The following is a 10,203-nucleotide window of genomic DNA, read 5'->3' as shown; positions in this document are numbered from 1 at the left end:
GGGTTCTGGGTTTGTTTGCCGTCGTCTCTCGTCGACTCACGGCAAACGAGTGACCGTTATGGATCAGGTGTTGCGCATCCAATTTCTTACAGCTGTTAACGCAAGTCCTAACTATCATGGCACCAGCTTGCAGACTCTGAGGCTTGTGCGACGCGCGCGGGCCTGCAGGCCACCTGGGCTTACCGTTGGTCACGTGTTACATAGAGGTCTGCGTCTGTGTTCCCTGGCACCCGTGTGATGGTGCTTCCAGGCCAGGCCTGCCGTGTGTCTCTCGCTCCATAGTAAGGGCTGGCTCGACACCCTCTGACGTGTGTTCTGGCGTCTCCAGGCCGGATCCGCGGTTCGTCAGTTTCCAGAAGGAGGGCTCTGTTGGTATCCGATTGACAGGCGGCAACAAGACGGGCATCTACGTGACGGCAGTGCAGGCCAGCTCGCCGGCTGCCGTCCAAGGCCTCCAGCCGGGCGATAAGATCATCAAGGTAACGGCTGACCTCGCCTGCCCCAGCACCGGGCGATGTGGTGGCTCGCAGGCCTGTTTTCCGGGGATTTTCCGATTCGTCGAGAATCCACCACCCAGAGGTGAATTATCTACGCATCGCCCCGCCTCGGCTCGCGATGTAAGCCCATCGATCTAGCCATTTTCATACTTTGCGTCCAGAAAGCACTGGCCTTGCATCCTTTGCGCGAATTCCTGGCGAAATTGGTCTCGAGACTGCACGCTGCATGCGCTGCGCATTTCACCGTACCAGAATGTGGACTGTGCGCTTCCATGTTACCTATTCCATGGCAAATCATCTAGTGTTTTGATCTGCTGCCACTCTCGGGCATGGATTTTCCACAGGAATGCCCTGACGAACTACTGGTTTTTCCAATACCCGTCAAAATGCCGTTTTCTACCTGAAATGTGTCAGTCATGGTAACCGAAAGATTGTGTGAACGCCCTGCCCCTCAAAATTCATACATCAGTGGACGCTCCGGCAAGCTGATGCGGTATTACCTGAAGCCGTCCCTCGCAGGTGAATGGGATGGAGATGAAGGGAGTGACGCGGGAGGAGGCGGTGCTGTTCCTGCTCAGTCTTCAGGACCAGATCGACCTCATCGTGCAGTACAAGAAAAACGACTACGACCAACTCGTAGCTTCACAACAGGGTGACTCGTTCTATATTAGGTGCGGTTACAACATTTTCCGCGCTACTGAGCAAACTGTATGTTATTTTTATTCACTGTATGTTATTATTATTCAGTGTATGTTATTATTCACTGTATGTTATTATTATTCACTGTGTGTTATTATTATTCACTGTATATTATTATTATTCACTGTATGTCACGCGTTTCACGCATGCCAGTGTTCTGTTTGTTTACCTTTCCCTGGCCTCGGTTTATGTCAACTGCTGCTTTGCACAGTTTCTCGTTTGGTTTGTTCATGGTACAAATGTCTGTTTATGCATCGTTGGTAAGCCTGTATCATTGTTCGTAATGGGCATTCGCACAAGCATATACCTTGCCACACCAGAAAAGAAAGCCATGTGTGAGGTAGTGGAGAAGTACAGGGCTCATGACTTTCCACCAGCATGTAAATACAACTGCCTGCGTGCGTGCTCCGCTGCCCGATCGCCTCACCCTCCGAGGACCGCAGCCGATGCTGGTTATGGCAAAGGCACTAGTCCCTTCGAATGAAGTGTATACCTCATTTGGGATTCCATGTTCCAGAACACATTTCAACTACGAACAGGCAAACAAGAGTGAGCTGAGTTTTCGGAAAGGCGATATCTTTCACGTAGTAGACACGCTGAACATGGGCGTGGTAGGAGCGTGGCAAGTGTATAGAATAGGTAAGTGACAGAATTGGGAGATATACAGCGTGGCAAGTGTATAGAATAGGTAAGTGACAGAATTGGGAGATATACACAGGCTTTTCACTGGAATCAGTACTGGGGCTTTTCCCAGCGATATCACTATAACCGGTGTCACCACTTCACAACTGGACTTTCCTCGAATGGAGTGTGAAACATGAGTGTTCTCCATTAAAGGCTCGCGCCGTTTCGGCCAACCAATAACCAATGTCTTAGCGCAAAATATGCACGCATGGCAGAGGTCTTCGGGAACAGCCCAGCCAATGAGGTGAATGCTAGTTCGGAGCTACTTCAGCTGGAAAGAGGTGAGGCACGTTCTCGCCTGTTTTACGTATGATGGCCTCGCCGTTTGCACCATGCCCCTCCACTGACACGAAAGAGCCTCACCAAGCTGCGCTCGCACTCACAGCGGCCGTTCATCCCCTTTCGTCCGCAGGGCGCAACAACGAGGCGACGCAGAAGGGCGTGATCCCTAATAAGTCGCGCGCCGAGGAGCTGGCCACCGCCCAGTTCAACGCCGCCAAAAAGGAGCAGACGTTCAGCGAGGCACGCAGCCGTCTCTTCAGCCGGCGACGGCGCCAGCGGCGCTCCAAGTCGCTCGGCAAGGACCACTGGGAGGACCTGGTGTTCGCCGACTCGGTCTCCAAGTTCCCGGCCTACGAGCGGGTGGTGCTGCGCGCCGCCGGCTTTGTGCGCCCAGTGGTGCTGTTCGGAGCGCTGGCCGATGTGGCGCGCGAGCAGCTGCTCAGCGACCTGCCCGACCGACTGGCATCGCCACGTGAGTGAAGACGGGCCAGGCAGGACGGGACGGGCCAGGTGGGACGGGACGGGTCAGACGGGATGGGACGGGCCAGGTGGGACGGGACGGGCCAGGTGGGACGGGACGGGCCAGGCAGAATGGAGCGATTCAGGCAGGACGGGACGGGCCAGACGGGACGGAACGGGCTAGGCGGGACGGGACGGGACGGGTCAGACGGGACGGGACGTATCAGGCAGGACGAGACGGGTCAGACGGGACGGGACGGATCAGGCGGGACGGAACGGGCTAGGCGGAACGGGACGTTTCAGACGGGACAGGACGGATCAGGCAGGACGGGACGGGGCGGGCCGGGCAGGGCGGGACGGGACGGTAACGGGTCAGACGGGACGGGACGTGTCGGGCGGGACGGAACGGGCCGACCGCACCAGCTAGAGGATGCGGCACGGGTGGGGGTGGGAGGGATCTGCTGCGATGAGAGGAGGGAGTAAGGTCAGCCAGCAGTTTGAGACATTCCTGTGGCCAGGCTACGGCAGTAATCTGACCATAACATGCTGTCAACTCTGCGACTTCTCTGCCACTTTCGTCCAGCGATGCGCAATGTGTCTGTTGTCTCGGGGTGCCTACGAAATTGGCTTGCAGGCTATCTCCCAGCCGAGGCTTGGTGTCATGAGCGTACACCGTCGTCTCACCGTCTCAGTCCTTCTTGCTGGCGCTACAGAGCTGGTGCCGGGCGCCGAGTCCAAGTCAAACGGGTCGGGCATCATCCGGCTGAGCGCCATCCGCGAGCTGGTGGAGCGCGGCCGACACGCCCTGCTCGACGTCACGCCCAACGCCGTCGACCGGCTCAACTACGCCCAGCTGTACCCCATCTGCGTGTTCCTGCGTGCCGAGAGCAAACACGCGATCAAGGAGGCGCGCGGCACCCGCGCGGCCGATCAGTGAGTCGACGTCGGACTGCGGTGGCGCCCCGCGCCGAAGGCTGCTCATACCGCACCGGGACGGCGGTGCCACGGGCCAAGCCGATGTTGGAGGCTTGGGATAATGTGCCGCTGGAGCGCTGTTTCTGAGGATGTATTGGAATGGGTATATGTGCGGGGGCTGTTTGAGTCTAACAAACGTGCCATATCACCGCATACCATTTGCTTTGTGTTGGTGGCATGACTTGGGCTTTCGGGCATTCTTAATTCTTAATCAGTTTTTAATCGAATTGTCGCTCACTGTTAGCCCATTGAAGAGGCGGCGTACGATGAAATTTCGTTCCATTGTCAGACTAACAAGCATCAAAGCATGTTGTGAAACGCAACTATCCTTCCATATTTTCACACAGTTACCTGCTGGTCTGTCCTGTTTGGTAGTCTCTGAGGTGTCTCAGAGACCGATAGTCCAGGATACTGACCTGCATTTTTTTATACTTCCGATGATGGACTTCGTTTTATTTGTTATCTGGAAACATTCCTATTGTTATACAGCGAACCGTATCCTCCTCCTCATTTATGCCATGTGTGAATGGCTTTTTACACAGTTTGTATCTACTTAGACATTTTCGGTCTTGTTCATCTGCCGTACGGAGGAAAAAAGCTCATGTGCATGTTAACAACTTTTTAGGGGAGAGCTCTGACGATTTTCCGTTATATCACGCTATTGGTTGGTGGTGCATACCTGAATTACATGTCATCAAATACGTCACATTAAGGTGAATCACTCTATGCACTGTTTTACCCACCTTAACTTATGAACTTCACAGAAATTCAGGAAATATTTTTATATTTTGACGCATGTAGCAACAAACGTGACTTCCGCAAGGTAAAAAAGCGCAAATGCAATGGATAATGTCAGAAAAGCGTAAGTTCGGTAGTGTATGCAAAGAAAAAGCATAAGTGCTGACATATTCTTTATTCTCATGGTAAGGAGTGTATTTTAGGGCAGGTGAGGGCAGTCTCAAATGCATACAAAGCTCATGGTTCGAAGCAGTAACTAAAACTTGCGCTGACTTTCGTTGTAGATTGGCTGGAATTTGATGACCTATAGCAACAGGCTTAAGCGTAGGGAGAGCAAACTCATGGGAATTGACCCGACTTCAAAGTGGATGGTATTTGGGCTATCTTCTGGAGCATCATGGACCGCATCCTCCACACCTACCCTGAAGAGATCAAGGACGTGGTAGACTGTGGCTGAGCGACGTCGAGAAAAAAACGCAATTGCAGGCATGTGTTATTTATGAATTAAATCGGCGGAGAGAAGAAAGAACGTACGTTTTTCCGCAGCACGCATCACGTAGGTTTTTACGTTGCAGTATTATAAACACCTGCACTTGCGCCTATATTTGAAACAAAAAATTGCAATTTTTGGGTGATTGAGGCCGATGTTGACATATATTTTTGGGGATGATTGCAAATCTGAAAATGCAAAAACCCGAAAAATGGCAAACATTGCACTTGAGCCTTACTTCCTTTGCACGGTAGCCATTATGTGGCTGGACGGCATCGAGAAAAAAGAGCGCGTGGAGACACGTGCTTGTTATCGCAATGGAGATACAGCGTTGGTTTGTTTTTCCGATGAAATCACTTGTTCAATGTCTCTCCAGGTCTCACCACAAGTCCAGCAAGAAGATATACGAGCAGTGCATGAAGCTGGAGAAGCTGTGGTCGCACTTATTCACGGTCACCGTGACCATCGCCGACGCCGACAGCTGGTATCGCAAGGTCAAAGAGCTGATTGACAAACAGCAGAACGCACCCATCTGGATGTCGGAGACAAAAGTAAGAATAAAGAAGTTTAGCAAAGCCCACCCTGCACATCTGAAATCGTATCTCGCCCAGATGGAGCTGCATTTTTTATTAGGCTGGTGGCGGATGAACTTTGGATGCGCATAAGAAAGGTGCTTCCGTACCATCCGCTATCGATGCGCTTTTGGTACCTGGGGTCGTCGCATGGCTAGGCCAGGACCGCCTATTGTTTCGGTGTGGTTCTAAGCGGTGCAGGTGGCGGGGATGCGGTACTGGGGGCGGTTTTAGCGCTGCACAATGGTTGCGTTGCAATTTATTGTTTGATATTTGAGACAAGTTGATATGAGAGACAGTTTAGTATAGGCGGCATGTCGTGCTTTCGTTTGCCTGCGCCACGAAACATGGTGAAGCTTGCAAGGCGGTCTGCTTCATCTCAAATAGCAGGTGATGGCGGCCGCTCTCCAATTTCAGCCGATCGAGATGTGCTCGGACATCTTCCTGCTGCCCACCTCTGAGGACCCGTTCCTGCAGCCCCACTTCCAGCCCGGGCCGTCCCCGCCTCCCGCACCACTGGGGCGGCCGCCTGCACCCGAGCTGCCACCCCCGGTGCCCCCTCCGCCGCTGCCACCTCAGCCGCTCTCGTACTACGACACGCTGGCCGAGGAGCTGGATTCGACCCTGCGTCCGCTGCCCGTGTACCGCGCCCGCCCGCTGCCGCCGCCCCTGTCGCCGCCGCCGCTGCACGACATGGCGCCGCCTCTGCATGACCGCACGTTCGACTCGGAGTCCGTGTACATCTAGCCTGGCCCGCTCGCCCTCGTGCCTCGTCGTGTCTGGGTCGTCGCGGTGCACAGTCTCTGCTGTGTGTCACCCCTGTGCTGTGTGTCACCCCTGTGCTGCTGTGCTCTACTGTCTGGCATGTGTGTGTATGCGTGTGCGTGTGCGTGCGTGCGTGCGTGCGTGCGTGCGTGCGTGCGTGCGTGTGCCTTCGTGTGTAGCCTTTAATGTATGGTTTGTCCGGTTTGGACGACTGTTTCTGACCTCGTCTCTGACCATTTTCGATCTTCCTGGACGGACTGGCCGGTCACAAGGTGCCAGATTACCAAAATGTTCACACCCGAACCGGCCGTTTCACTGCGCAGCCTTGTATGCATACCCTGAACCTAGTACGAAGCCCTCAAGTTCAAGATGTATCTGGAATGATGAATGTACGTCCTGAGCAAATCATATACCACATAATCCTCCCCGGAAGCCGTTATATACCTCGACGCTTAGAGTTCTGCGTGCTCGCGCTCCTGTGCGTGCGTGTGTGTGTGTGTGTGTGTGTGTGTGTGTGTGTGTGTGTGTGTGTGTGTGTGTGTGTGTGTGTGTGTGTGTGTGTGTGTGGTGTGTGTGTGTGTGTGTGTGCCGCGCGCGCGCTCTTGTGTCCTGTAGATACGCCTGCTATGTGCGCCTCGGTCTGCCCTGGCGTCTCCGCCTGCTCTCACGTCTGGCGCCCGCCTCTCTCCCCGCCTCGCCTGCGGCGCCGCGCAGCCCGGCGAGTCGTTTTCGGACGACTTCCTGTTCCCGATGACGGCGCGGCTGTCGTACGCCTCGTCGCCCGAGTCGGACCCGGAGGGGGCTGAGGCATCGCCGGGCCGGGCGCCGCTTGTCTCGCCGGCCGCCTCCGACCCGCACCTGCTGCGGAGCGCGTCCGACCCGAGCCTGGGCGCCGAGGAGCTGCCGCCGCCGCTCGCCGCGCTGCCCGGCCCGCCGCCCTACTCCCCGCACCAGGTGAACTGGCGTGTCAGGTGCCGAGTCCCGCTGCTGCCACGCCCCCAGCACTGAGCGGGTTGTTTGCTTACGCTTCCAGGTCTAGGCGTTACATGGGGTTTGCACCGTTCGGCGTGATGTGATGACGCATGCAGGTATACGCCTGAAATTTGTGTATGCGTCTGCTGCTCCCTGGTCATGTGCCAGGAAACTTTATAGTGTAGTTAACTCATATACCAAGACATTGCTTAGTCGTTTCAATAACATTGTCCGCATTTATGTGTAAAGACCCGATGCAGTGTGCCGTCGCACGGCCTCCGCATGTCTCCCTTGCTCTCACGGCGAGTGTGGCATCCGCCGAGCGCGCGTCTCAGCCAGTGGCGGCGGAAGGTCCTTAGTGAATGCTAGAATACTAGAGGAAATCTGGTGTTAAGTGGTTTCTTTCCATGCAGCGTCATTGGATTAACTGTTTCCCCTCTTGCGCGGATGGCTGCTTTCTCCACTGGCCCGTTAATGCGTCGTTGCTGGTGCCAGGAGGACGCGCCGCGGCCGGTGGGCCAACGTCACTCGCACGGCGGCGACAGTCGGTACGGCTTCTCGTCAGCGCGGTACGCGGCCGAGGAGGCGCACCAGTCGCCGCTGCACCACTCACCGGCCGAGCCGCGCCGCCGGCCGGCCGCCAGTCCGCCCGGCTCGCCGGGCTCGCCCGCCTCGCCCTGCCAGACGCTGCAGCACGACTTCCGTGGCGGCGGCGACCCGGTACCGCCGCGTACCGCATACGAGCATTCGCCGTACCGGGCGCTGCCGGCCGAGCGGCCGTCGCCGCGGCGCGGCCCGCCGCTGGAGCCGGCGGCGCTGCAGGACCGGCATCACCGCTCCTCGCTGCAGGACCACCCGCCGCCACACCGGACGGCGATCCAGGAACGGCCGCCGCACCACCGCACGTCGCTCCAGGACCACCCGCAGCCGCACCGAACCTCGCTGCCCGAGGCGCCACCCAAGGTGGACCGTAGCAGCAAGCCCGTCTCGGCCGTGGTGGGCACGCGCAGCTACGGCCGCGCATCTGGTGGCCAGATGAGGAACTACCTGGACCGCGATGACGTTAACTACATGAACGCCGGCAAAAATTACACGCTGGACAGGCTAAAGTCGGTACGTGTGCAGTAACAGGAGGTCATGCTTTTGTATGGATGGGAGTAGGCAAGGTGTTTGCATTTTGCATGTACTTGTAATTAGTTTCTAACACCCGTCCGGAAAACACATGCTTCTTTATCAGACGCATTCAAATAATCTGTGCCCGTTTCCAGAGCCATTACGACAGCACGTCGTCGTACGAGTCTTACAACCGCCTGAACAACATGCACGACGACCTGAAGGCGCGCTCGATGCCGCTGGAGCCGCGCGAGACGGGCTCGCCGCCCGGCTACGGGCCGCGGCCGCACGACCCGTACCGGTTCACTCGCAGCACAGCCCAGCCGCTGCGCTCGCCGGACCGGGAGCCGGGGCCGCGCGGCCTCAGGTGGGTCGGGCGCGCGTCCTCGGGGCAGGTGGTGGGCTGGGGCGGCGCGTCCGCCGCCGAGCGGGCCGTGACACTGCAAGTCGGCTGTCCAGAGGTGTGACGTAACTGCAGCTGTGACGTGACCGTGACGACTGGGTCGTGTTTGTCTCGGCAGCGGACGGAACGACTACAAGCTGATGCCGCCGCCGAAAAGCGGCCCCACCTACAAGCCGATCCCGCCGCCCAAGCCGAAGGGCGGCCGCGGCGCGCCGCCGCCGACCGGCGAGGCGCACCGGCGGCCGGCTGGCGCGCCCGACTCTCCGCTGCGCAAGACGCCCGACTCGCGCGGCAGCCGCGAGGACTTCGCCGGCTACCTCACCAACGGCGACGACGGCGGCGGCTTCGACTCCGGCCATGGCTCCAGCCTTGACCGCAACTGCGACCTGGCCGGTCGCACCTACATGAACATGAACGTGAAGCCGGCCGGCGCGCCCGGGTACTACCTGAACGCGCCGCCGCCGGGGTCGGCACGTGAGCCGCCGCAGCCCGGCGGCCTGGATCTGAGCACGCGCGACCAGCGCGGCAGCGCGTTTGAACTGTACCGTAAGCCGGCCGACTCGAGGTACCCCGCCTTCCCGGACGGTGCGAGGTAAAGGCCTCAGACGCGGCCGGCCCGAGGTATCCCGCCTTCCCGGACGGCGCGAGATAAAGGCCTCAGACGCGGCCGGCCCGAGGTATCCCGCCTTCCCGGACGGCGCGAGGTAGTGGCCTCAGACGAGGCCGGCCCGAAGTATCCCGCCTTCCCGGACGGCGCGAGGTAAAGGCCTCAGACGCGGCCGGCCCGAAGTATCCCGCTTTCCCGGACGGCGCGAGGTAGTGGCCTCAGACGCGGCCGGCCCGAAGTATCCCGCCTTCCCGGACGGCGCGAGGTAGGCCTCAGACGCGGCCGGCCCGAAGTATCCCGCCTTCCCGGAGGCGCGAGGTAAAGGCCTCAGACGCGGCCGGCCCGAAGTATCCCGCCTTCCCGGACGCGCGAGGTAGTGGCCTCAGACGCGGCCGGCCCGAAGTATCCCGCCTTCCCGGACGGCGCGAGGTAGTGGCCTCAGACGCGGCCGGCCCGAAGTATCCCGCCTTCCCGGACGGCGCGAGGTAGTGGCCTCAGACGCGGCCGGCCCGAAGTATCCCGCCTTCCCGGACGGCGCGAGGTAGTGGCCTGAGGCGAGGCCGGCCCAAAGTATCCCGCCTACCCGGACGGCGCGAGGTAGTGGCCTCAGACGCGGCCGGCCCGAAGTATCCCGCCTACCCGGACGGCGCGAGGTAGTGGCCTGAGGCGAGGCCGGCTCGCGGTCGGCGCTGCAGCGTCTCGGAGGCGACCGGAGGGAGGGAGCGCGACTCTGCGGCGGTGGCATGTTGACGTGTTGTCGGATACGAGGCTGACGGTGGCCCACCGTTGAGGAGACCTCCGTTTGACCTCAGCAGGCGTGCTGCGACATGTTTAATTGTTTTAATGTGATCGCTATGTGGCCCCATTTGTATTTTATGTCATGGGACAAATTATGCAAGATAATTGCTTGTCACTGCAAGTCATATAGTTATTGCATTTTCATGGCG

At 58.5% G+C, this 10,203-nt stretch overlaps 1 protein-coding gene across 1 annotated transcript in view; it reads left to right on the top strand.

Moving 5' to 3' along the window:
• LOC119103110 (tight junction protein ZO-1) overlaps window positions 1-9,618 on the top strand; it is a 28,218-nt gene extending 18,600 nt beyond the window's left edge. The window contains exons 9-22 of the mRNA XM_037226562.1: window positions 329-479; window positions 1,017-1,168; window positions 1,714-1,835; window positions 2,293-2,634; window positions 3,335-3,554; window positions 5,201-5,375; window positions 5,814-6,142; window positions 6,485-6,488; window positions 6,876-7,115; window positions 7,629-7,748; window positions 7,941-8,246; window positions 8,402-8,613; window positions 8,768-9,521; window positions 9,575-9,618. Coding sequence (XP_037082457.1) covers window positions 329-479; window positions 1,017-1,168; window positions 1,714-1,835; window positions 2,293-2,634; window positions 3,335-3,554; window positions 5,201-5,375; window positions 5,814-6,142; window positions 6,485-6,488; window positions 6,876-7,115; window positions 7,629-7,748; window positions 7,941-8,246; window positions 8,402-8,613; window positions 8,768-9,245 — 2,851 coding nt within the window. The 3' untranslated portion in view covers window positions 9,246-9,521; window positions 9,575-9,618. The remainder of the gene's footprint in view (window positions 1-328; window positions 480-1,016; window positions 1,169-1,713; window positions 1,836-2,292; window positions 2,635-3,334; window positions 3,555-5,200; window positions 5,376-5,813; window positions 6,143-6,484; window positions 6,489-6,875; window positions 7,116-7,628; window positions 7,749-7,940; window positions 8,247-8,401; window positions 8,614-8,767; window positions 9,522-9,574) is intronic.
• The last annotated feature ends 585 nt before the right edge of the window (window positions 9,619-10,203 follow it).

The sequence above is a fragment of the Pollicipes pollicipes genome, unplaced genomic scaffold (assembly GCF_011947565.3).
Source record: "Pollicipes pollicipes isolate AB1234 unplaced genomic scaffold, Ppol_2.1 Scaffold_5724;HRSCAF=6776_pilon_pilon_pilon, whole genome shotgun sequence".
NCBI lineage: Eukaryota > Metazoa > Arthropoda > Thecostraca > Pollicipedomorpha > Pollicipedidae > Pollicipes > Pollicipes pollicipes.
This window is presented reverse-complemented; position numbering and strand designations above follow the sequence as displayed.